Genomic DNA, 27,671 nt, shown 5'->3' with positions numbered 1-27,671 from the left:
GTGATTACATCAGGGACTTTGAGAGGGGGAGATCATTCTAGGTTATCCAAGTGAGCCGAATAGTGATCTTTATTTCAAAAAAAAATTTTTTTTTAATGTTTATTTATTTCTGAGACAGAGAGAGACAGAGCATGAATCAGGGAGGGGCAGAGAGAGAGGGAGAGAGACAACTGTGAGATCATGACCTGAGCTGAAGTCGGACGCTCAATCGACTGAGCCACCCAGGCACCCCTGAATCATAGTGATCTTTAAAAAGGGGGCAGAAATGTAAGAGAGAGATTTGAAGATGAAGTGCTCCTGGGGTTGAAGACAGAGGGGCCACAAACTGAGGAATGCAGGAGGTTCTAAGGCAAGGAAACGGGTAACTCCTTAGAGCACTAGAAGGCAGCCAGTCCTGTTGTCACCCTGATATTAACCCAGTGAGACTTCTGACCTACAGAAGTGTAAAATGATAAATTTGCAGTTATAAGCCAGAAAGTGGGTGGTAATGTATTACGACAGCAATAGGAAATGAATACAAAGACGTACACAGTAAAATTTTTCCTTGGTGATTTTCTGCACTTTTAAATAAATAAGTGAATAAAAATTAACATTTTAATAAAAATATATGCATTTGAAAACATTTAATTATAAAATGAATATATTTTACTTTAGGAATAAAATTTAAAATATAGAAATGTTACAAAAATCAGAGAAATTACTAAATGGACTAAAATGAACCTAGTATGCCATCGTTTTGCATGTTTATTTATTTGAGAGAGAGAGAGAGACAGGGCTAGTGGGGGAGAGGAGGAGAGAGAGAGAGAGGGAGAGAGACAATTACAAGCAGGCTCCATTTCACAGGGCTAGATCTCACAACTGTGAGATCACAACCTGAGCTGAAGTAAAAAATCGGACACCTCACCAACTGAGCCACCCAGGTGCCTCCCGCCCCCGCAACCTTTAAAATGTTTATTTGTTTTGTATTAGCTTATCCTCGTCTTTGGTTGATGGAAGAAGGTTGGTGACCATGACCTCTGTAAAATGTAAATGTAAAATGTAAAAGTAGCTCCGTCTTGCTAAAATGTACAGAATTTGAGTATACGAGAGAGAAAAAAAAAAAAAAAAGGGAAATCCTGGAAGTACTTACTTTCTCCGTGCTCAATGGACAACACGTGGATTCCTGATCGGGAGATGATTCCTCTTGCTTTGATCTGAAGACGGAAAGATATCCATTATCGTTTTAAAAGGCACATATTAAACTTATAAGAACCTATGCAAAATATATAAATAAATTATCTCACTAGTGCAACCCAGAAGTTTTGAACACTAAAGTTCTCTTTCAGTATTTTCCTATATGTAGAGTTACATACTTTATTTATTTATTTATTTATTATTTTTTTTTAACATTTATTTATTTTTGAGACAGAGAGAGACAGAGCATGAACAGGGGAGGGGCAGAGAGAGAGGGAGACACAGAATCCAAAACAGGCTCCAGGCTCCGAGCTGTCAGCACAGGGCCCCACGCGGGGCTCGAACCCACGGACCGTGAGATCATGACCTGAGCCAAAGTTGGACGCTTAACCGACTGAGCCACCCAGGCGCCCCTAGAGTTACATACTTCAAATAACAAATATATGTTTTGCAATGTTTTAGTATTTTATGTAGTATTTGCTATTTTTCTTGAATATTGATATTTCAAATTTGCATATTCTTTCAACAAATATTTTAAACATACACAAGGCAATATATACTAAAAGCAGATAGATATAAAATATATGTAAGTATTCTCTATTGTTAAAAAACCAAAGGTATTGACACTCTCTTTGTGCCAGGCACTGAGCTAAATTATTTAGTTATAGGATTTTATTTAATGTGCACAGTATTCCCATGAAGTGGGTATAAATCTCATCCCTAGTATTCAGGTAAGATGATTGACGTTTGTCTTTACAAATGAGATCAGGTAAATTGCCCAACGTCACATAACTAACAAGCAATAAAACTAAGATTCTGACTTACTGTCAACTTTTTAAAAAAACTTTTCAATAGAATTTTTAAAAATATTGTCTACGGGGCACCTGGGTGGCTCAGTCAGTTGAGCATCTGACTTTGACTCAGGTCATGATCTCACAGCTTGTGAGTTCGAGCCCCGCGTCGGGCTCTGTGCTGACAGCTCAGAGCCTGGAGCCTGCTTCGGATTCTGTGACTTCCTCTCTCTCTGCCCCTAACCCGCTCACATTCTGTCTCTGTCTGTCTCAAAAATAAATAAAAACATTAAAAAAATTAAAAGCAAATATTGTCTATAGTTAATCTTCCTATACAGAGTCTCTTACATGTAATTTTTTTTTTTTTTTCTTAAAATGACTTATCTGAGTAACTGCCAGTTTGGGATTATATTTTTAATCTCAGGGCACAAATAGGTTTATTGGCCTCAAAAGTATCATATCAATTTATGATATGCCTGTCAATGCCCTTTTTCCCTTCATTTAACACTGGTCATGAGCTTTGTAATTATTTAGAAGCTTTACAGGTGTATTGCTACTACTTTATTGTTTTATTTTTCACTTCTTCAATTAATGTCAAAACTGAATATTTTCCAGAAGCTTGTTTATAATTTTATTTCCTGTTGAATAAGTTCTTGATTTCTTACCCTTTGCTTATTTATCTATTGAGTTCTAAGAAAAACATTATTTTTGTCTAACAAGTCATTCTCCCTGGCTTTTTCTTCTCTCCTTCAATAATTTTCCACTGGAACTCAGAAAAAAGCTTAGAAATTCCAGTGGAGACCAGAGCATAAATGAGAAATGAAAGCATTGATAATGTATTAGGAAGCCACTTCTCTTCAAGCATAAAAACAAGGACAAGAAAAGGTTTTCACTGATGTCTTACAAAGCGTATCACTTCGATAAGAACTCAATCTTTTTGAGGTCTTGTAATTAGGAAGAGCTACTTCTGTTCTTACCAAATAATAGAAGGTCAAATCTTTTTCATCCTTTAGAATCTGTTCATTCAGGATGTAGTGTGCCCGGATCTCCTGGATTTGTCCACAGGCCACTGTACCAGTAACAGGTTCAAGGTGTAGGTAACTCTTGCTCGGGGAGGAAATACGCTTTACAGTGTGCTGTGCCGGCATATGATATTCTTCAAGCCACCAGTTATCAAAACAGCGGCTGTTCTTTTTGTAAGTGACCTAGTGGAAAGAATAAAGGTCTTGAAAATACATTATGTACATGTTGGTCACTCTGTCATTTACTAAAGATTCTTTTTTTTTTTTTTTAATTTTTTTTTCAACGTTTTTTATTTATTTTTGGGACAGAGAGAGACAGAGCATGAACGGGGGAAGGGCAGAGAGAGAGGGAGACACAGAATCGGAAACAGGCTCCAGGCTCCGAGCCATCAGCCCAGAGCCTGACGTGGGGCTTGAACTCACGGACCGTGAGATCGTGACCTGGCTGAAGTCAGACGCCTAGCCAACTGCGCCACCCAGGCGCCCCAAGATTCTTTTTTTCAATGTTTATTTATTTTTGAGACAGAGAGGGAGCATGAACGGGGGAGGGTCAGAGAGAGAGGGAGACACAGAAGCAGAAGCAGGCTCCGGGCTCTGAGCCATCAGCACAGAGCCCGACGCGGGCTCTCCAACTCACGGACTGTGAGATCATGACCTGAGCCGAAGTCGGACGCTTAACCGACTGAGCCACCCAGGTTTCCCTCATTTACTAAAGATTTTATGTGAACCATGTTTATTTGGCTCCATTATAGTTTGTTTTCCCACATAAAGCATAATCTGTGAGTGACTTTTCCTTAACTTTATTCATGCTTGTGCCATACTGATTTAGTAGATGATATTCACTCACAGTCAAGACCAATTACTTTTTCTTAATACCCTTATGCCTATAAACTGCATAAAGTTATTTGAACCTTCTACAGAAAACAAACAAGAGCGGCACATCGAAGAAATCAAGAAAATCTAATCTGTAACAGAATTGCGAAAACATTGAATTTTACGAGGGAAGGTCAAGATCAGCCAAGAAATGTCTACGGCAGGTTGTAAATGGAGTCAATCTAAAGTAAAAGGTTTCTGGCAGATCATGTTTTCTTCTGAGTTAGGTCTCCACATTGCTTAATTTCTATTTTCCTCTGTGTTGCCATTTCTTTTTCCGTAGAATTTACATGCTTCCCATATACCCTTAAATTATGCGGCCTCAGCAATCTTTTTGCAGCCCCAGATGCCCCTTCCCACCTACCAAAACTGTGAATGAAGAAGATGTGAACCTGGTGGTATTAATGGAAATGTCTACCAAACCATGCTCATCCGTGATAAAGTTGGAATGATACGCATTTCCATCCACAGTGACGACTACAGTTTTATTGGGGATGGGCTGATTCTTCTCATTGACTAGAAGAACCTAGAAGTGAGGAAGAGATAGCTGGTGTCAAGGCTTACGTGGCAGTGGCATCTTCCGTTCTTTGTGGCATTCACCTCTTGACCTCGTGGCTGCTGTCATTTACCGAAGATCTTAGAATCTGAAAATTAGACTTGTTTTCTGGGCTCTAGACTATTTGGCTTTTCTATATAGATATTCCCTGAGCCTGAAACTGCGAATATCCCAGAAGGGACTCGTGATATTACCTTTCCCAATTTTCTTCCTCCCCGCTGTTCTCTGTCTCAGTATATGGTGCTTCTATTCATCCCATAGGCTTTTTTTCTTCTCTTTTTAAATCATTTTTCTCTCTTTGACTGACTGTATCTAACCATTGGCCAAATGCTATCTCTTTCCCTGTTGAGCGCATTTTATTCCTATTCATTTCTCTCTAGATTCATTGCTGCCATTCCAGTTAAAACCTGTGAAAGGTGAAATAAAATGAGGTCTCTTATCAAAAGGTTTACAATGGAGCTGGGAGGCCATTAAGGAGATCAGCCTTAGGCACGTCCTCACCAGAAGAACTTCGGAACTGGACCAAACTCAGCCCGAACACCTGCAACCTGCTGCAGGAGATTTTGCTCGATGATATCCTTAGTAACCACTTACATTCAGTCAAGATTAGTCTTCTGCCACCAACGCCAATCGAAATTCCTCATAAAAGACATGTACAAGAATTCCCCTTTGTCTTGAAAAACCGTTGATTTTTGTTCTTGAGGGCGAGGGGGCACTATTTGAATTGTTGCCCAAATCCACGTTTCCCAAATTGCAATTCTGAAAGCTTGGTTTTTATTTTAACTCTACCTCTTTTCTCAGATGACAGGACACAATATTTTTCTCCGTCTGGTTTCCAATACCATTTTATTGAATCTTACACAGTTCACCTCCTTCCTGCTTCCTGCTGGCTTCAAACCATTCTCTATACCGCCTGAGCTAAACTGATCATGCTATTCTCCTTAAAACCTTTAGTAACTCCTCAGTACAAAATTCTGAGCTTATTCTAAAAGGCTCTGGCTTACCTACAACTATACAGTCCCTCCAGTTATATCTTCTATCTCAGCCAGTCACCCTGGCTACCTCTTAGCTCTTCGCTCTTCAGTTAAAATAATTTGCTTAAATTAAATTTAAAAAAATTTGTTTATTTATTTATTTTGAGACAGAGAACATGAGCAAGAGAGGTGCAGAGAAAGAATTCCAAGCAGGCTCCTCACTGTTAGCTCTGAGCCTGATGCTGACTCGATCTCATGAACTGCGGGATCATGACCTGAGCCGAAATCAAGGGTTGGACGTTCGTTCACCTGACTCAGTCACCCAGACGCCCCACTTCCTTGGACTTTAAAAGCTATTTGAAACCTAGAGCCTTGGCCATTCTCCCCTCTTTCTTAAATTTCTGGCCAAGTCATATTCATCTTTTAAGTCCTCAGTTCGCTCATGTCCTCCTCTTGGTTTGAAATGGTCTCACGCAACCATATCTATACATTTATTAATTTTTTGCCAATTTGATGCAAAATACTGCAATAAATGAAGAAAATATACAATTCACAACATCACTAAAATAAGGAAATTGCCTATCAACTGTCAGTTTAAAGATTAGTTACTAAAGAAGAAAATTTTAAATGTCCAGAAAACTTCTATCTCTTGTATGAAAGAAAACTGATAGCTTACTCAGCTGGATATCAGTCTGAAAATTTACCAATCTGATTACCGATACTGATCTTTGAAGCTGAAAAAAATGTGTTTAAAACTATCAATATGAAAAATTCAATCTCAATCATCTAGATGAAAGAGTATCTTTAAAAAATTATAAAACAAAATCATTGTTTATAAACAGGTAGAGAGTATGCAGTCAAACTACACAGGGAAAAATGTATTCTAGAGGTGTGTTGGAAGTTAATAAAAGTGTGCTTTATGTTTCTGCATGTGATAGTGTTTGCCTTTTTTTTTTTAATATTTTTTTTTTCAACGTTTATTTATTTTGGGGACAGAGTGAGACAGAGCATGAACAGGGGAGGGGCACAGAGAGAGGGAGACAGAGAATTGGAAACAGGCTCCAGGCTCTGAGCCGTCAGCCCAGAGCCCGACGCGGGGCTCGAACCCACGGACCGCGAGATCGTGACCTGGCTGAAGTCGGACGCTTAACCGACTGCGCCACCCAGGTGCCCCGTGTTTGCCTTTTAAGTTTGTCATTTGCCATAATTTCTTTCCTCACTCGAAATAAATATTTATTTTTATAACAAATTACACTTTGGGGTACAAAAATTCATTTTCTTAAAGGCCACATCCCCCACATTATGATTCTATTGAAAAGATATTTTACCTGTCCAAAAAAAGGGAGCCCATGTCTGTAATATGTATCCACTTTTGTAAATTTCAATTTGCTTAAGGTGCTTGTGATTGTGCATGATGCATGCCCAGTTAATTCCAACTCTGAAAAAGAAATAAGCGAGGTTGAACTGTTCTGTATATTCAACTCACCTCCTCCCTCCAAGCCAGCTTCACTCCATCATAACAAATCACTGTATTCCATATCTTCTCCTTTCTAGAATTTCTCATACTTAGAAAATACAAGCAACTTGACATTAGCTTCACCTTCGTATAAAAAATTATTTTACCTCATTCCCCAATTCCTCTGGTTTCGCAAGCATCCTACTTGCTCTATGTTCTTAAAAATTTTTTTTCAACGTTTTTTATTTATTTTTGGGACAGAGAGAGACAGAGCATGAACGGGGGAGGGGCAGAGAGAGAGGGAGACACAGAATCGGAAACAGGCTCCAGGCTCCGAGCCATCAGCCCAGAGCCTGACGCGGGGCTCGAACTCACAGACCGTGAGATCATGACCTGGCTGAAGTCGGACGCTTAACCGACTGTGCCACCCAGGCGCCCCCCTATGTTCTTAAGCTCTTCTCACCTCTTCTGTGATCTTGTGCCATTTTTGTTTCCATCTCTCTCAGATCCCTGCCCTCTCCCCATGACTTTCTGCATGCAACGTGATTCTTTACATTGGAATCATGTTTAAAATATGCTTATTTTCTATCACAAACTACTTACCCAGAAAGACTCTTCTTTTCACTTATATGGCCCTTGCAAGGTATAGCCAACACCTGGTGCCTTTCCATTTATTGAAGTGTAATCTGTGTTTTATCTTCATCATCTAAAGCATTGTTCTATCAAAGTCTAAAAAATCCCTTATTTTCTCCCACTATAGTATTTTCATCTCAGACTTCATCCAAGTGAGTTCTCAGAAATACCTCATACATCAGTACCACTGAAACCCTTCCAGTGTCTTCTAAGAAACTCTATTTTATTATTTTCCCCCATCCCTATGACTTCTAATTTTATTATTGTGACCGATTTGATACTATGTCCTAAATGTAGTTATTTCTGTCCTTGGGCCTCTCCTTGTCTGCCTCTAGCCTCAATTTAGCAAAGCTAAGTGAGTTCTCTTTCAGAACAATTGCATTTACTCTTACGAGGGTATAGATACAATAGGAATTGTTTCAGATATACATTTATGGTCCTGATTTTGCTCTGGTTTTCTTTGAAAATTATTTTTGAGGATGAATGAATCATATTCTACCTTGGTATTCCAGATTATAATTAATTGTCTTTGACACATTCTCCTTACCATAACTTTTTCACATCTACTCCTTATCTTGGTTAATGGCAATTCCATTTTCCAGGCCCCAGATTTGTAATCTTTGAAGCGATTTTGAATAATCTGCTGTATCACACTGTGATACCTTAAAATTGTTTCATCTAGCCTGTCCCCTTCATGTCTGCTAGAATTATATTTTTAAAATATCAATTTATTTAGAACATTCTACTCCAATATATCTGAAGATATCCAAGGCTTTTCATAATAAAGTCTAACCTTTTTGGCATATGATTTACTTTTTACACACCTTAGCCCCTACCTACATTTTCAGATCCTTCTGAGACTAAACACATTTATTTTACGCGAATCATGCTTTTTTCTCAGTCCATTGCTAGCTTTCAAAATATTATCCATTCTGTACAAATCAGCCCACATGCTACTTTATAAACTTTGCCTCTCTATTAGAATTTAGAATTAATTCTCTTCATGCTCATTTGGCCTTTAGGTTTTACATTTCTTTCTTTCTTTCTTTCTTTCTTTTTTTTTTTTTTAATGTTCATCTATTTTGAGAGAGAGAGTGCAGGGGTGGGTAGGGCAGAGAGAGAGGGGGAGAGAGAGAATCCTAAGCAGACTCCACACTGTCAGGGCAGAGCCCAACTCACCAACCGTGAGATCATGACTTGAGCCGAAGTCAAGAGTTGACGCTTAACCCACTGAACTACTCAGGTGGTCCTAGTTTTTACATTTCTTGTGAAAATGTTATTATGGTTATAAACACACACACACACACACACACACACACATACACACACATGCACACACATACATACATAACCTTGAAAAAAGGTTGATAAACTAGTAACCTAATGAATTAATCAATATTTAAAAACAATGCCAACCTGTTCCCTCCTCTTTGACCTTGGCTTCCACTTGTATTGCCATGTCATACCCCTTTTGTCTCAGCTGGAATATTTTCGTCTGTACGAGTTGTGTGAAACAGCCTTTATCGTCTGCCTGAAAGGAAAGAAAGAGGATTCCTGGGTCTTCTGATTTGCTGCCACAAAAATCAGTTAGCAATCTACGAAAATTTTGTGCTCAACATTTCCTGCCAAAGGAAATTTTACAAATGTTCTGAACATCTGTCAGGTGCTTATCCCTTCCCAAGCCAAAGATGACATCATATTTCTTCATTAATCGAGTTACTCATTGCCTCTGGCTTCCCTCTCCTCTTCTGAAAGCCTATTCTGCTTCTGCCCAATTAAACTTCCTGGTTTCCTTGGGGCGCCTGGGTGGCTCAGTCCGTTAAGCGTCCGACTTCAGCCAGGTCACGACCTCGCGGTCCGTGAGTTGGAGCCCCGCGTCGGGCTCTGGGCTGATGGCTCGGAGCCCGGAGCCTGCTTCCGATTCTGTGTCTCCCTCTCTCTCTGCCCCTCCCCCGTTCATGCTCTGTCTCTCTCTGTCCCCAAAATAAATAAACATTAAAAAAAAAAATTTAAACGTCCTGGTTTCCAAATGCGCTGCCATATTTTGTAATTCTGCCTCTCTGCGTATGCTGTTCCTCAGACGATGACGTTCTTGCTCCTATTCTTATCCGGGCTAACGGTTACTACTCTTCTAAACTCAGCTCAGACATAACATCTCTGGGGCGCCTGGGTGACTCAGTCGGTTAAGCATCTGACTCTTGGTTTCAGCTCAGGTCATGATCTCACAGTTTGTGAGTTCGAGCCCCACATCAGGCTCTGTGCTGACAGCGTGGAGCTTGCTTGGGATTCTCTCTCTCCGTCTCTCTGTTTGCTTCTCTCTCGCTCGCTCGCTCTCTCTCAAAATAAATAAAACATTAATTAAAAAAAGACGTAACATCTCCTCTGTGACCACCTTCATCTAAACATCGACTGAGGATTATGTTTTCTTCACTGTATTTCTCCATGTCTAGGACATTAATCAAAACATCTATTCTTTGAATATATGAATCATTATAATAGATTTCCCAAGTAAATATTGGGATCCATACCTTAAGAAAGATTTGTTTTCATTTTTTTATTTATTTCCATGAAAATATTCATTGCATAATAAAATGTACTCATACTTAATTTACGTCTAATTTACTTAATCGTATTTTAATTTACTCACTTGAAAATAAAAATTCATCTCTTATCCCTGATATTTTAAAGGTTTTGTAACTAAATTCCTCTCATGTTTATGTTGCTTATTGACGTTTGTCTTGACATTCATTATCATGGATAATGCCACTCTCTGGGCTTTTATGTACTCTTATTCTGAACTCGGTAATTTATACATTTCTTTTTTTTCTTTAATTTTTTTAAATGCTTATTTATTTTTGAAGGAGAGAGAGGCAGAGCATGAGCTGGGGAGGGGCAGGGAGAGAGGGAGACACAGAATCCGAAGCAGGCTCCAGGCTTTGACCTGTCAGCACAGAGCCCGAGGCGGGGCTTGAACTCACCAGCTGTGAGATCATGACCTGAACCAAAGCCAGACGCTTAACCGACTGAGCTACCCAGGCGCCCCTATACATTTCTTTTTTAATACGACAGATTCTACTTTCTGATGTTATTACATTCTTTGACGTCATTGAGGGCTTCATTGTCCCTGTAGGTCTCTTTCTCTTAAACCGGATGCTGGTTTCATATTCTTCCATATGCCCTTTCGATTCGATAGCATGCCATTTGATTCTCCTACAAACCAAATTCTTTTTTTTTTAAAAAATTTTTTTTTCAACGTTTTTTATTTATTTTTGGGACAGAGAGAGACAGAGCATGAACGGGGGAGGGGCAGAGAGAGAGGGAGACACAGAATCGGAAACAGGCTCCAGGCTCCGAGCCATCAGCCCAGAGCCTGACGCGGGGCTCGAACTCACGGACCGCGAGATCGTGACCTGGCTGAAGTCGGACGCTTAACCGACTGCGCCACCCAGGCGCCCCCCAAATTCTTTTTTTAAGTAAGCTTTTCACCCCAAATGGGGCTGGAATGCAAAACCCCAAGTTCAAGCATCAAAGGCTCTATCAACTGAGCCAGCCGGGCTCCCTCCTCCCACTGACCAAATTCTTAACATTGGCTACATTTTTTTTTCTGTTATCTGTTTGATAAAAGCCAACTTTGGATACCTTCACATTATTTTATGGCTTTATATCTGGCATGCTGATTGCTGTCAGAAGGAATTACAAAACTGGCCGCATAAATACCAGTATAAATTCATGAACCCAACTATCAAGAAACCTCCTAACGTTGCCAGGCAATCTTACAATGTTTCCCTTATTCTACATTTTTTCCTAGGGGACCATTTCAAACACTACTCTTTGTTATACCGTTTTCACAATACAATATTGTATTCTATTGTATGATATTCCTTATTGCATTATAATCCCTGAGAAAACAAGATCTGTTGTTAGTGTCCTGGGCAGAGTGGTTTCCATATACCTGTTGACTGAATTCTTCACAGATCTTTTGCGAATATCTTCCATGGCAGTTGGAATGGTATCGTGAATATTTTCTGCATACGTTAATTGTCACCAGACCAGAGACCGGCTTTCCATATGTGTATCTATGACAGTCAAGCAGTTATAGATGAGAATATGTTTAATATAAATAACTCAGATACTTTTCCACATAATTTGATCCATTCGTATATCGATCTTGTTCATCTATAGCTGTCGTAATTCCTTCCATAGCATTTGTTCTTTAGAAGCATTTGTTCTGAAACCGTCTTCATTATCCAAGTGGATACACATCTACAACTCTAAGAGAAAATACTTACTGAATCTTTTTGAAACACCGCCAAATGAAAAATTAACAATGTGGTTTTTCTCAGATCTTTCCTCCTTTCCAGTTGGGGTTTTACTCTGTCTTATTTCCTTCTTTCTCTGCCATCAGATTATCTAAGTTATAATTCCACCTTTGACAATGCCTCCTAAGTTGTTTGGGGGAAAAATTTAAGGGTCTCTAGATGGTGTATTTCTAAGTCATCTCTAATTTGTATATATTTTAAGAAGATAAATGAGAACTTAACTGGAAATTTAAACATTCAAAAGCACTAGCTATCGAACAGAAATGTTATAAATGAACAGTATCGTAATGACTTAGTCTGATTCTGCCAAATCTGAGGGAAGGATATGCTATGGTATGCTCTGAATGTTTGCATCCCCCAAATTTGTATGTGAAAATCCTAAACACCAAGGATGAAGGCATTAGGCGTGAGGTCTTTGGGAGGTGCTTAGATCATGAGGGTGGAACCCTCATGAATGTGATTGGTGCCTTTATAAAAGAGGCTCCAGAGAGATCGCTTGCCCCTTCCACCATATGAGGACATGGCAAGAAGGCAACCAGCCATGAGCAACAAAGAGAACCTTTACCAGAATGTGACCATGCCAGCACTTTGACCTTGGAGTTCCCAACCTCTAGAACTGTGAGCAACAAATTTCTGTTGTTTATAAACTAACTATTCTGTGGTATGTGTCAGAGCAGGCTGAATGAAGATATGATGTGAAGCCAAGTTAGTCTGCTCTTTCTCAACGTATGCTTCATGGACCATTTACCCTGAAATTACCTGAGATGTATTGTGATTCGGAGTCCTCAATCTTTCCTTAGGTTCATGATTGGAATCTCCAGAGACGTGGCCAAGGAAACTACATTTTAGCTAATCACCTCAATAGATCCAGATGCTCACTTAAGTTTGAGACCTATTGCTTTAGCCAAAACTGTGGGGTAGGTGACAGTTGGCTTCAATGGCCCTGAGTCTCCTCTTCTTATAGTCCTCCCCACCCCAGTTTCTAGCAATGCTGATAAAGCAATAAATGATTTACTAACTCTCACTTTGGGGAATCTTTAAACCTGACTGAAAGTGCTCCCCCTTCTAAGGGAAAGATCTACGGCATCAAAACTGGCGAGAAAGATGATCCTCACACTGCTTTCAAAACCAAGAGGTAAGGTGTCTCTTCAATACACGTGAAGAGTGTCTTACTACACCAAGAGGTAACCAGGGAAGAAATAACTATGACACATGTATACATCTCTATATATCTATATATCTATACATTATATATCTATATATCTACTTAAGAAAAGTTCTTAATTTTTTTCTAATTTCCCATAGTTCAGGAAATCAGGAGCAATAAAAAAAATGGGGATTGTATGACACAGAATAACACAGAATTTATGAGCATGAGCATGACCTTGAGTTGGACATCTTGCATTCAATTTCGGTTGTAGAAAGTTTCATGAAACTAGATTTTTTTTTTTTTTTATTTAATTGCAGAATCAATATAGGATAGGGGTGAAGAGTTCACACCCTGGAGCCAGACCGTTGGGTTAAATTCCAGTTTGTCATTTACTATCTGTAGAAACTTGAGCAAGTTTTTTTTTTATCCTCTATGTGTTATAGTTTCCTCATTTGCAAACTAAGGATAACTATCCCCATCTCACAAGGTTAGTGTGAGAATAAATGTTAATAGGGGCAAGGCACTTAAAACACGGTCTTGCACATTTTCAGGGGTCAAGCAATACTTTTATTATTAGTAGGATGCCATATGCTGCCTCTCATGCTCCCTAGTTGGAGAAAGTCATTCTCGAATTAAAACACCTTGAAGTCCAGTTACCAATGCAAATAGAGCCGGGAAATAGAATTGGAATGAAAAAAAAACAATGTAACTCACAGGCCACAGGCGGATACCAAAAATTCTTCATCTAGAAAGCCGATAACCTTGGGCATTTTCACTTGGACCTCAAATTTGGGCAAAACTGTTGTCAACAGAAGGGAGAAAGACATGAAGGTGGGCGGGATATCTCGCAAGTATTAGTAATGATTCTGTTGCAGAACCTTATAATGTAAGATCACATGAAATGATGTCAACGGAAATAAGGAGCAGCAGAGCCACCACTGACGAGGGCGATGTGTTTATGACCACGGGTGGTCTGTCCTGCGTTAACTTGGTTAAGCTGGGATTACTTTTCCTAGCATCTCCTTTGAATTTGTTTAAGATTTCAAAGACGGAAGGAAAGAAGCACCCTGAGTCTCTAAAGATCCACGTGGTTGGATGTGGTGACAGGTACAGAGAAACCAGTTGATTCCAATTTGTCCTAATTCTGTCCTTCTCTGTGTCCATTTCCTCCCAGCTGCGAGTCCTGCTGACTGATAGAGGCCCAAGATCTACCACTAGACGCTTGACTACAGAAATACTGAAGCAGGGGATATGAAGAGATATGTATACGTACGGCCTTCCATAGATTCTTCTATGGCGGTGGCCCTTGGGGGTCCACTTTGGCATCTGAAGGGACCCTTGCGGGTGCTAACTTATGTGTCCCCACCCATGCTTCTGGAGAACTGGTTAGTAATTTCCTCTGACTCATTAGCTCCTCCTGCTGGACCCTTACTTTTCCGGCCTCTCTCACAGTTGTGTAAGATTAGCTGTTCCTGCAAGAGATCCTTGTTCTATAATTCCCGTGGCAGGTCTGGTGAATTTGGGGAATCGTGCTTTTGTTGATCAAGTCTCCTCACCCACGTTCAATTGGCCTGAGAAAATCCACATAACTGATAACTGGTAAGGTGGCTTCAACGTCTGACTACTTTGGTTGGAGTGGTATAGGTCTAGGTCATAGGTGCGGCCCAGAGGTACCCTCAGTTATAAGATATAGATCAACAGATGCATGCACGTATTTATTGTATTGGTTACCAATTTCTGATTGAATGGGGTCAAATGGACCTAATAAAATATTTCTTGCCTCTTGCTGGCTCTGTGATTTTGGTAAATTACTAACAGTTCTAGTACTCAGGTACTCATTTGTAAAATGGGGATAATACAGTATCTGCCAGGGGTGATGTGAGGATTAAACAAGATAGCGCATGAAAAGCACTTAGTGAATATTTAGATACATAAAAAACTTGCTAATTTTCAACTACTATATGCTAGATTTTTGCTTGTACCTATGTATAAAAACTCTTAAGCTCTTAAATACTCTAATGTCATAAATGTCTCGAGCACATACGGAACTCTTACCATATTCTTTCACCTCAAAGGAGTGCTGTAGTGTTCCCCCTGACTCCTTCTGCATCATAATATTATAGGTACCCAGGGTGGGCTCCACCGAGAGTGGGAAGGAGAGCTGGATGAGTCCCCCTTGCAGTCTGACATTTTGCCATTGGAAAATTCGATTCCTCTTGGGATTCTATAGGTAAAAACATGAGTTCATAGAAACCATTGAAATAGGTATTTTGAGTAGAGGGGCAGCTTTCCAGGGAGGGCACATTGGGAGTCAGATAGTAGACAGTTGGCAAATTGACTACATCAAATCAAATCAAAGGTACTTTGACTGCTACAAATCAAAGGTAGTGAACAAAGTTTTCTAGGAATTCTATGATCAGAAAAGGACATCAAGGTTACTAGCTATGAGATGTTAAAGATTACAACGGGTATCCATTTTGGTTAGAAATACTGGAAAAGTCACTAAATTGTATCATCTCAGGGGATTTTGTTCTTTCATTTACATCTTACCCAGTCTCCAGAGGATTTAAGATAGATAGGGAAAACAGTGTTTAGTTTTGGCGGAGTGCTAGAGGGGAGGAAGGAGGCAGGAGAGGCAGTGGAACCTAACTTGTAGTAAGTTCGCATCCCAACGGAGATGCATAAGATCTTACCTACCTCAATATAAACCACGGAGAACTGTAAAGAAAAAGAAAAGATAGTATGAGTGTGGGATGGAGGTTAGAAAAAGAAAGCCATGACCTCAGCATTGATAGCCTATCTGGATCAGGGGAAGTGAGTCTGTATATATTTTTTATCCAAACAAGGAAATGTGCCCCAGTTTGGTTCACATGCATTTTACATGTTTAGTTTAGTTTTACATGTTTAGTTCTCATATATATCTCTTGAGAAGTCATGACTTTCCTTTTATGAAATAATGTACAATGGAGGAAACCTACACTTAAGTAAAAAGGTCAAAAGAGTGAGTTTATTTGGCAGATGAAATTTATCTCTGAGAAATTCTCCATCTCTCTAAGAGAGAAATCAAGTTCACTTACTTTCCTTTGTTTAATAAAAGTTACTGGGGTTAAAAAAATATTTATTTATTTTTGGGGTGCCTGGGTGGCTCAGTTGGTTAAGCATCCGACTTCGGTTCAGGTCGTGATCTCACAGTTCGTGGGTTTGAGCCCCGTGTCAGGCTCTGTGCTGATGGCTGGGAGCCTTGAACCTGCTTCAGATTCTGCGTCTCCCTTTCTCTCTGCTCATCCCCCACTCAGGCTCTCTCTCTCTCTCTCTCTCTCTGTCTCAAAAAATAAATAAACATTTAAAAAAGATTTTTTAAAATGTTTATTTATTTTTTGAGACAGAGAGGGAGAGAGAGAGAGAGAGAGTGTGTGCACACACGGGAGCGGAAGAGGAAGGGAGGGGGGTTAGGGGGGCGGAGAGAGAGAGACAGAGGATCCTAAGTGGGCTCTGGGCTGACAACAGAGAGCCTGAGGCAGGGCTTGAACTCAGGAACTGCAAGATCATAATCTGAGCTGAAGTTGAACGCTTAACAGACTGAGCTACCTGGGCACCCCCAAAATGACTGGGCTCTTTAAAAAGATAATTTCAACGGAATGTTTTATTTTGATAATGTGGTTGATGAACTGATCTCATTCTCCAGCAGTGGTACCACTTAGATCATATTGGTCTCATGTTTTTCAAAAGAATGGTCCTTAAGTTTGTACTTGTTTTCCCCACACTCATCCACTGTCAGGAGACTTACCGTTTCATTCACAGGGTGAAAATTGACATCCACAGAGACGATGCGGAATCTCACTGAAACACAGAGATTTTCCCCATGAAACCCTACCGCGGGAATCCAAGGCAGTAACACAGATAACAGCATGCTTGTGTTTTCATGACTGCAGAATAAAGTAATAGATAGCCACACGCCCACCCCTTAAAGTCGCTCTTGCCAGCTTGGTTCGTTATACCTTTTTGTCCTGGTTTGTAGATGGGTTTGTCTGTTTGGGCAATGACAAGGCTCTCTGCTCTCCTTATATGTATGATGTTCTTCTTTATGAATTGCTGTGTTGCCCCTTTCACCTCCACAGTAATGAACCCTGAGGAAGTTAACAGCTTTGGAATCTGTAAAACAGAAAAGCACTGAAAAATCTGCCCAGACCCATGTCTGAATGTCTCAGCCTTTCTGACTTTGTTCTTTCTCTGGTTAGTCCCAGAGAATTAGTAAGGGATAAGTCAAGAATTATAGACTCTCATGCTTCTGTAACATGACAGGAACACTTTGTTGATTTAAAGGGAAAATGTCACCGAAATAAAACCAACTAAGTCTTCAAATAGTGATGACAGTGAAGGCAATGACAAACTCCAATTTCCACAGCAGTATGATGGCTTTGAAGTAATTATCAAATGTTATTTTCCAATGGTCAACGTCAACGTTACATATTATCACTGGTAGTAAGCCAGTGTGATTAACTATTTAATACCTTATGTAGCACAAAGTTAGAAGGACAGTACATTAACCATCAACCACATGTGAGATCTTAAATAAGTCACTTAAATTTATGAATTTCAGTGTTTGTAATGGGTAACGGCATGGCCTTTATTCATCTCCGAATTGTAGGAGCCAATGAAACCTATAACTACCATTACTTTTCATATATTGCACTAGGACTGTTTGTAAATATTATGAAAGCGTATTCAGTAGAAACTTTCACTTTGTACTTCTCATGTGTTTCTTCATTATGCTGTTTTATTGCTGGGGGTCAGAATACAAGGCATCGGCTAATACGCTCTTTCTCTAACGAGCTTCCATATCCCAAAGAGTCCTACTGACAATGAAGGGGCTGCAGGAGAAGTAGTTCTTCTCTGTCACCAGCTCGGTGAGGAGGGTACTGATCTGCATTCCATAGTCCAGAATTATGTTCAGTGTCATCGTCTCATTCAGGTGATTGAGCATGACACAGGCCTTCTCAGGAACCCCAGTGTACAGCTGAGATGGGACCAGCACCAGGTACTGCCTGTGGAGAAGAGGGCTCCGGGTCAACCATGGAAAGGTTAAAAAGACGTCATGATTGTGGCTGCTTTCTAGATAATCTTTTCTGTAATCACCAATCATAGAACTATTCCTAAGCTATGGATAAGCAATCCATGAATCATGTGCTTTGAAATTTAGAAATGGATCAAGAAAATGGGATGATGTATAATGGGATATTATTCACCCTTAAAAAAAGGAAATCCCATTGTTTGCAACAACATGGATGGGCTGTGAGGACATTATAAGTGAAATATGCCAGGGGTGCCTGGGTGGCTCAGTCAGTTGAGCATCCAACTCTTGATTTCGACTCTGGTTGTGATCCCAGGGTGGTGGGATTGAGCCTTGTGTTGGGCTCCGTGTTGAGTGTGGAGCCTGCTTGGGATTCTCTCTCTCTCTTCCTCTCTCTCTCTCTCTCTCCTTTTGCCCCTCTCCCCCATTCATGTGCACTCTCCCTCTCTCTCTAAAGAAATATATACATGTGAGATATGCCAGAGAAAGATAATATTGCATGCTGTCACTTATATAGACCCTTTTAATTTTTTTTTTTTCAACATTTATTTATTTTTGGGACAGAGAGAGACAGAGCGTGAACGGGGGAGGGGCAGAGAGAGAGGGAGACACAGAATCGGAAACAGGCTCCAGGCTCCGAGCCATCAGCCCAGAGCCTGATGCGGGGCTCGAACTCCCGGACCGCGAGATCGTGACCTGGCTGAAGTCGGACGCTCAACCGACTGCGCCACCCAGGCGCCCCTATATAGACCCTTTTAAATAAAATCAAATTCACAGAAACAGAACAGACAATGGTAGTGTGATTACTAGGGGCGGGGCAGGGTAGGGGGCGCTGTTGAAGGAAATAGGGAGAAGTTGGTAAAAGGGTACAAACTTTCAGTTATAATAAGATGAATGAAGTCTGAAGATATAATGTGTGACACAGTGACTACAGTTGATAACTCTGCATTGTATGAATGAAACCTGCTGGAAGGAGAATTAGACTGTTCTCACACACACAAAAAAGAAGAGTAAATAAATACTCAAGAGATGGATGTGTGAATTAAGCCAATGGGAGGAATCCTTCCGGTATATAGGTAAATTTAACCATCACGTTGTACTTTTTAAATATTTCATAATTTTGTCAATTGTATGCCTATGAAGCTAAAACAATGTTTGTTTGTTTGAGCAACAACAAAATGTGATTAACCCATTAATTATCATCGAAAGCCTTAAGAACCTGTCTACATGCGGTCTTGGGTTTCATGTGGGCGATATGAATTTCTTTATTCTAGGACACTAAATACATGATATTTAATGGATAAGGAGGAGTGGCATTGCTTCTCAGTACTATTTCAGAAGCAGTGTTGGCTCTTTTCTTTCTTTCACTCTGTGATGAGGGAAGCGGAGTCGATCGAGCCATGCGAGGCTAGTCACCAAATATATTAACATGCACACCCAGAAGAAACTACCACTTTCCAGTTGTTTCGCCCACCATTTACTACCACCAAACATGCTGCACTTTGCAATGTTCTCATTGCCCACGCCTCTCTCCCTCTTCCTGAACTGTCCTTGTCTATCTGGATAAGTTCTATTTGCTTCGTAAGACTTCTTTCCAAACAAGTTTCTCTCTGAAGACTTAGGCGACGTCCCTTCCCTTATATGGCTCACAGGTTCCAGGAGGAGGTAGGTTTTCTCTGCGAGTGTTCTCACAGAATCCCGCAAGGCTAGCTTCTGGTTTTGCACTGTATTCCTTTCCCTGCACACTTTTTCTATTCTCTCTACCGTGAAGTGTTGAGGACAGGGTCCACATTGTGTTAATCTGTGTATTCCCAAGATCTAAACACCAGCCCCTACGGGTTTGCTCAAGAATTTGAGTGATCTAACACAAAAATCCTGGCTTCTCTGAAAGTCATGTATTCATCTTGGTGATCTCTGACCAGGGGAAAATACAGAGATTGAGTTATTTCACACTGGACGGACGCTGCAGCCCTTTTCATGAGCCAATGAAGGATGTATCCTTTTTTTTTTTTTCTTTTTGGCAGGAGTTCTAGATTATTATTTAATAAATGTTGTATAATTCTGTATTCTTATTCGGTGAATGTTTCGTAAACGTGACTGCCCCATGTCTCTGTGTTTTCTAGAATTAGAGGATGCCTCTTTCCACATGAGCAATAACAACTTATTGACCTTTCTAAGCCCCTTCAACAGCCGATAAATTCACAGGAAATCAGAAAATAAATAAGAGAGACATTAAGAAGCAGATAAAACAATGGGAAAGAGAAAGACAACAGAATTTTCTGAAAATGTTGTTGCTTACGGTTTTGAAGCAGTGAAGGCATCTCTGGGAAGAAGCAGGAAAAGTAGAATCAAGACTGGACTGGGCAGCTGATTTCCTCTCATGGTGTGGAGAGAAATAGGAAACAACAGGAATCTGAGCCCCTTGATTCCTTGAACTCTGGTCTTGTCCTAGAATCACTGGTTTTTATTTTATCTGATGGGCAGTGAAAGTAAACTGCTAACCCTTTATTTTTGTAACATATTAACTACTTCCAGTATAAAAAAATCAATTCCAGATTATTTCTATGACCATCAGTATTCTTTTATCCACTTTCTCAAATGTTCTGTCCTTGAAAAATATTACTTTCAGGCTACACTGTCTCTGATTATTAATCAGTACCTAACCTATTTTGAAGAAGAAGCAAAATAAATTATATGACTTGATGAAAACAGTTAATATTCTTTTTTAAAAAAGTTTTTTAATGTTTATTTATTTTTGAGAGAGTGATAGAATGCAAGCAGGGGAGGGGCAGAGAGAGAGGGAGACACAGAATCTCAAGCAGGCTCCAGGCTCTGAGCTGACAGCTCAGAGTCTGATGCAGGGCTCGAACCCGTGAACCGTGAGATCATGACCTGAACAGAAGTCATATCCTTAACCGACTGAGCCACCCAGGTGTCCCTCAGTGAATATTCTTGACTTTCATTTTTTTAAAAATAGCTATTAATGTAAACACATGTCCTAAATATCTTCTTGGTAGTTCAGGGAACAAGCTTTATCCCATATGGTTCTTTATTATTTTTTTTAAGTTTTTTTAAATCTATTATTATTATTATTTAATTTACATCCAAGTTAGTTAGCATGTAGTGCAACAATGATTTCAGGAGTAGATTCCTTAAAGCCCCTACCCATCTGGACCATCCCTTCTCCCACAACCCCTGTTTGTTCAGTGTATTTAAGAGTCCCTTCTGTTTTGTCCCCCTCCCTGTTTTTATATTATTTTTGCTTCCCTTCTCTTATGTTCCTCTGTTTTGTATCTTAAAGTCCTCATATGAGTGAAGTCATACGATATTTGTCTTTCTCTGACTGACTAATTTCACTTAGCTCAATACCCTCCAGTTACATCCACGTAGTTGCACATGGCAAGATTTCATTCTTTTTGATTGCAGGATAATACTCCATTGTATATATTTACCACATCTTCTTTATCCATGCATCCATCGATGGACATTTGGGCTCTTTCCATACTTTGGCTATTGTCGATAGCGCTGCTATAAACATGGGGGTGCATGTGTCCCTTCGAAACAGCACCCCTGTATCCCTTGGGTAAATGCCTAGTAGTGCAATTGCTGGGTGATACATATGGTTCTTTGGTGAAACAAAGAAATGAAATTTATCACAGGATTTTAAACACAATAACTCTAAAGACAATCTCTCCCTTGTTTAGCAGTTTAAAGCTTGCATTGTATAGTAACCCTATGTTTGTTTATAAAGAAAATAGTAGTTCATTAGAATACCACCCATATAATACATTCTTATTGTTTCTTAGTTCACTGAACATCTAGACTATAAAGCCAATTAATTCATTTTATTCCCTAAGGAAATGACCTTTATTTGATGAACGTTCTTGTTTAATTTTACCTTGAGCAACGTAAAAATATCTTATCAATAGTGACTCAGCATCCTATTGATTTCCCAAGAGCTATTCCGGTGTTAGAATCTATTTGTAAGAAATCCTGAAAATATGAAAGATCCACACTATTACATGAATTTAACACCCCCCGAAATGAAGTGTGCATGTTTTGAATAGAGAATCAATTTAAACTCTAAAATATGATATGATGAGAAACAGGCTTTTCTGTGGATGAAGTATATTTTGTTTTTGACATACATTTTTGTAAATAATCTGAAAGAGTGAGAAGTGAAGATAATTTACATGGCAACTCTTGTGAACCATAAAACTACAGATATGTAAGATATTAAAACTTCAAGGAGGGTAATAAATTCAATGGGAGATATAATGCCAAGTCAAATAGAATAAACCATAATAACACATTGTCCTGGCCCTTAGTAGTTGGTAAATGCTTGCTGAATGAGTACAAATCTCTTCTGTTTCATTTTGGGTTGTGCCCTCACTAGAATCTTTATGTTCTTTTCTACCGATCTCCTCAGTGCTTTCCTCCTTCACTCCTGCACTGTCATAAATAATACCTATACACTCTACAGTCTTCATGTGGGATAAAGTAACTTATAATAAATAATAAACGATGTTAAGAGGTCTCCATGTTATTTTCCCCAGGCATAATTAAACTTTTTGGATGTGCAACAACCCTATATGTTGGCCAAACGCCTAATAATGGAAAGTAAAAATCCATATTTGGATGAAGCAAAACTCATAGCTTGAACTTTGAGAATGGAAGAACATATTGGGTGTCATGAAAACTTTATTATTTTGATTCTTTTTAAGTTTATTTCCTTATTTTGAGAGAGAGAGAGAGAGAGAGAGAGAGGGAGAGAATGAGCAGGGGAGGGGCAGAGAGAGAGAGGGAGAGAGAGAATCCCAGGCTGGAGCTCAGCATGGAGCCTGACACGGGGCTCAATCCCACTACTGTGAGATCATAACCTGGGCTGAAGTCAAGAGTGAATCACTTAACCGACAAAACCATCCAGCACCCCTATCATTTTGATTTTTAATTGCAAATTTTATTAGGTACACTTAAAATATTTATTATATGTTGTAAATAATTCTTTCTCAGGATTCTCAACGATGGCTTTTATACACTTTGGTCTTCAACCTTTTTTCTTATATTCCTTAAAAGAATTTTATTAAACATATAAATCCTCACACTTCTTTCACTTAAAACTTTTTCATCATGTGCAAGATGCCAAAAACCATGTTATAAATAATGATATTTTAAAAATAAAACTGTAATATCGCTTTCAAATACATGCAGTGAAATGTGAATACCACAGTCATTTATTGGTATAGTCATCATCCATTTAAAACACACATGAACTCCTTTGTTACCAGCTGGAAATTTTACATCAATCTTGTTTCTTCTTGATCTTGTATTTCCATTCTAATTCCCCACATAATTTTATCCTGGTGTTTTATTCTTCAATACACCTTAATGAATACCTTCTCATTCATTTCTATAACTAAAGATAATCAGAATTATAAAAAAAGTTTTTTGTAGCTATAAGGTTCTGAGTAGGAATACGATTTTTTGGGTTGAGTTATCATTACAAATATTATCAGCATATTACTTATCAAGATCATACCTATCTACTACAATCTTAATAAATGTTAAACACAAGAGATAAAATTTTGTATGAAAATAATTTCTTAATGAAAGAAATTGTATATTTCATCCATCTGGTTCCCCCAATCAGATTTTTTATCTTTGGATAAATATTACTTATTGCTCGATTGAGACAAGTTTCCACTCTTTATTTACTTCCTGTTTTTTTCTATTCTATTCTAAAAATCTTTCTAATGTTTATTTATTTGAGAGAGAGAGAGAGAGCATGAGCAGGGGAGGGGCAGGGAGAGAAGGAGAGAGAGAATCCCAAGTAGGTTCCACGTTGTCAGGGCGAGTCCGATGTGGGGTTTGAACCCACGAACTGTGAGATCATGACCTGAGCTGAAAGCAAGAGTCGATGCTTAACTGACTGAGCCATGCAGGCAACCTGATTCTATTCTACTTCTATTCTAGAATATCCCTGCTCTGTTTCCTGTCATAAAGGTGTAGGCACCAAAGCAACTTTTTCACATAAAGAGACAGAAATGAGAGAAGTTCTATTAGAACAACATCATTTAATTATTTAGGCATCTAGGTTATAAACCAAAAGTCACACTATGATCATAATTAAATATAATTTTAATTACTTTTCAGCTGAAAAACAAATAGCCTCCTTAATTTTGTTGAAAGCAAAGTACTGGAAACTAGGTCAATTGCTAAAGAATTTGGAACTCAGCCATTAGAATCATCCTCATATTCAGTCTCTAGAAAGCACACAAAAAAGACTTATCAGCACTTATAAATGGCTACTGATGGTTACTTTCTTACTTAAAGACACACACTGAATATACTCAAGAAATTTTGGAAAATTGAAATATTTATTCAATTATACTTTTGAAATCTAAAACTTTATAAAATTCTTTAACCTATTTTCAAAATGATGACTTACACATTTAGCTGATTACATTTCTAGAAAATGTTTACCGATAAGCTAATTTTGCAAAGCCAGTTCTCATTGTCAAAATAATTGGTCGAATGAAACATTTCTGATAGGACAGATATTGCTTCATTTTTAATTCTCTTAAACCTATAAATATACATCCCTGTGGCAATTGTCTGACTTCTAAATTCTGAGATGAGGTAGGGTCTTGCTGGGGATTTGTTGCCTAGATGAAGACACCAGGCTTCAGTATTTCTTCCCATGCTCTCTGCTTTATTCCTACAGAACTCTCAGGGGCAATAGACATTGACAAGAGTTGCAGAAAAGAGGTGGGGATTTACATGAAAGTTGTCATTATTTCTGCCACCCACCCTTATGAAATGTGTGAGTACAGAAAATTCAAAAGTGAGCCTAATTTACCCTATATTTATAATGTTATATTTTTTTATACCAGGAATATGTTTAGGACAGATGGATGAATAAGGTCAACAGTGGGCTCTGATGTCTCAAGGGAGTTTTTGCAAATATCAATATTTTGATTTGTCCTTTTGGAAGAGATGAGCAAGAAGTTTTCCACCGCAAGATAGATCTAAAATACATATAACCGTAAGTGAAAATTCATATATTAAAATAGGTCCACAAATTATACTTGGGTTATATTATCAACATTATGATGATGATTTTATATAATTATGACCGACAAAGACCATTGGATTATTGATCATGCACAATTTGAGGGATCCAGAAATGATGTTGAAATAGGTTGAGGCCGAGGCTGAACCTGAATGGCAGGTTTTAGCCAAATGTCAAGTCAGAGATCAGTGTCCCAGCATTCCAATTTTTAACAGCAGGTAGCCACTAAACTCACACGAAAGAACACACAGTAACGGAATTCCAAGCATCAGTTTAATGGACACTTAATAAATATTTGTTGAATGCAGTAATAAATAAAAGAATTTGACAGCATTTCCTGGCCAAAAATCATGTTCATATAAGCAAGAAAAGTGTCTGGAAAAGAAGAAATCTGAAATACAACGTGAGAATATTTTAACTGGACTTAAGGTAGGACAGCACAGGGGTTCACACAGTAGACTCACTTGCCGAACCGTCTGGGATGAAATCCCAGGTTCCTCACTTCCTGTGCCGTCTTGGGCAAATTACACAACCTCTCAGTGTTTCTGCTTCGTCACCTGTAACATTGACTTAATGACAATAATTCCTGCATGATTGGATTACACTAGTTAACATGTAAATTATTACTGCTATTTACCGCTACATGAAAACAAGAACAAAAGCTAAGTTATGGCTCTAATAATGGCATTAAATATTTACATAAACGAAGACTAGAGGAGAGTAAGTAAACATGAAGAGTCGACTTTGTATCACTGATCATGCTGACATAATGTTAATTGAACAAATACATTTTTAAAAATTCTTAAAATAAAGCTACCAAAAAAACTCTATGAAAGACATCATTACCTTTGGACATAGCTCTAAACCAATGTTATTTTCAAAGAAAAGTATGTTTACAGAGCATTGAGCAACCGTGAGCGGATGCGAATGAGTGTCCTTGGCACCTTAGTGTACGTGGAGTAGAGGGGTAGAGTTAGAAGCATTGCCAGGTGTAGAATAAACTTGAAACTTGTATTAACACACGTGGGACATTCATAGCGATGTTTTTAATGGATGAAAGAACCAGAAATCCTGGCTGTGATAATTTATCCTCTATAGTAACTTGCTGATTTGGGGTATATATATATATATTTTCTCCTCATGAATACTTGTTTTAGTAGAGAGCAAGCTGGAACATTCTGGAGCATAAAGGACACATTTTTATCCTTATAGTAGAGAGCAAGCTGGAAAATTCTGGAGCGTAAAGGGCACATTTCTATCCATTAAGGATTTCCAGTCAGATTTTGAGAAGCAAGGTGAATGATAATAAGAATATAAGGAAGATGCTTTTCGGGGGGGTCTTATTAGAAAGACTCATGTTTATTTATTTATTTATTTTTTCAACGTTTATTTATTTTTGGGACAGAGAGAGACAGAGCATGAACGGGCGAGGGGCAGAGAGAGAGGGAGACACAGAATCGGAAACAGGCTCCAGGCTCTGAGCCATCAGCCCAGAGCCCGACGCGGGGCTCGAACTCACAGACCGTGAGATCGTGACCTGGTTGAAGTCGGACGCTTAACCGACTGCGCCACCCAGGCGCCCTGAAAGACTCATGTTTTTTTTTTTTTTTTTTTTTTAATTTTTTTTTCAACGTTTATTTATTTTTGGGACAGAGAGAGACAGAGCATGAACGGGGGAGGGTCAGAGAGAGAGGGAGACACAGAATCGGAAACAGGCTCAAGGCTCTGAGCCATCAGCCCAGAGCTTGACGCGGGGCTCGAGCTCCCGGACCGCGAGATCATGACCTGGCTGAAGTCGGACGCTTAACCGACTGCGCCACCCAGGCGCCCCATGAAAGACTCATGTTTAATGTCACCATGATGATTCAGAGATCAGGCCAATGGGCTTGTCAGCTGAGCTGCGATTCCTCCTTTAGATGGCAGTAGTATTTTCTTCATGGACATCATTAAAAACTGCCCCAGTGGCAAAATAACGTTCGATGCAGCTCAATTTCCTGCCTCTGAATAATCTTTGGAAATTTTGTTCAGGAGCGTGACATTTTCTATGCCCGCACAACCCTCCCCCACTGTCCTGTGATCCCCAGTCTCCTCACGCCCAAACTGCTGATTCTACCTTGTCTGCTTTAGCCGTACGGCACTTGCTTTCCTCCAGAACCTAGAAGCTTTCCCGCCTTAAAGACTTTGTGCTTTTTATTCCCTTCACCTGTATTCTCCCAGATACTGACATGGCTAACTTAACTTCGCTAACTTCCTCTCTTCTACTTTTGCTCACCTGTCATCTTCTCATCATCTTCTCATCATCTTCTCCATCATCTTCTCCATCATCTTCCCCATCATCTTCTCCATCATCTTCTCCATCATCTTCCCCATCATCTTCTCCATCATCTTCTCAATGAGAAGTAAGTGTCATGTCTCATGGGCACATGATTCTTCATCCATTTATTCAATAATGCTTGCAGTTACTAGCAGAACAAGGGAGATCAGTAATGCCACAAGATAGGGAGGTAGACTGCCATTTTATTTTTTTTAATTTTTTTTAAATGTTTTTATTTATTTTTGAGACAGAGAGAGACAGAGCATG

At 39.2% G+C, this 27,671-nt stretch overlaps 1 protein-coding gene across 2 annotated transcripts in view; it reads right to left on the bottom strand.

Annotated features, from left to right (window-relative positions):
- LOC112867881 (pregnancy zone protein-like) overlaps positions 1-20,474 on the bottom strand; it is a 48,102-nt gene extending 27,628 nt beyond the window's left edge. For both annotated transcript variants that reach the window (XM_025930906.2, XM_086714123.1), the window contains exons 1-13: positions 20,318-20,474; positions 17,809-17,992; positions 16,946-17,099; positions 16,735-16,787; positions 15,645-15,665; positions 15,003-15,171; positions 13,662-13,746; positions 11,431-11,554; positions 8,895-9,009; positions 6,718-6,827; positions 4,224-4,385; positions 2,942-3,169; positions 1,130-1,193 (exon numbers count right to left, since the gene is read on the bottom strand). In XM_025930906.2, coding sequence (XP_025786691.2) covers positions 1,130-1,193; positions 2,942-3,169; positions 4,224-4,385; positions 6,718-6,827; positions 8,895-9,009; positions 11,431-11,554; positions 13,662-13,746; positions 15,003-15,171; positions 15,645-15,665; positions 16,735-16,787; positions 16,946-17,099; positions 17,809-17,992; positions 20,318-20,400 — 1,552 coding nt within the window. In that variant the 5' untranslated portion in view covers positions 20,401-20,474. The remainder of the gene's footprint in view (positions 1-1,129; positions 1,194-2,941; positions 3,170-4,223; positions 4,386-6,717; positions 6,828-8,894; positions 9,010-11,430; positions 11,555-13,661; positions 13,747-15,002; positions 15,172-15,644; positions 15,666-16,734; positions 16,788-16,945; positions 17,100-17,808; positions 17,993-20,317) is intronic.
- Between the last annotated feature and the right edge of the window lie 7,197 nt (positions 20,475-27,671).

This window comes from Puma concolor, chromosome B4 (assembly GCF_028749965.1).
Source record: "Puma concolor isolate L17-30 chromosome B4, mPumCon1.1.hap2, whole genome shotgun sequence".
NCBI lineage: Eukaryota > Metazoa > Chordata > Mammalia > Carnivora > Felidae > Puma > Puma concolor.
Note: the sequence above shows the minus strand (reverse complement) of the source record. Positions and strands in the feature narration are given on the sequence as shown.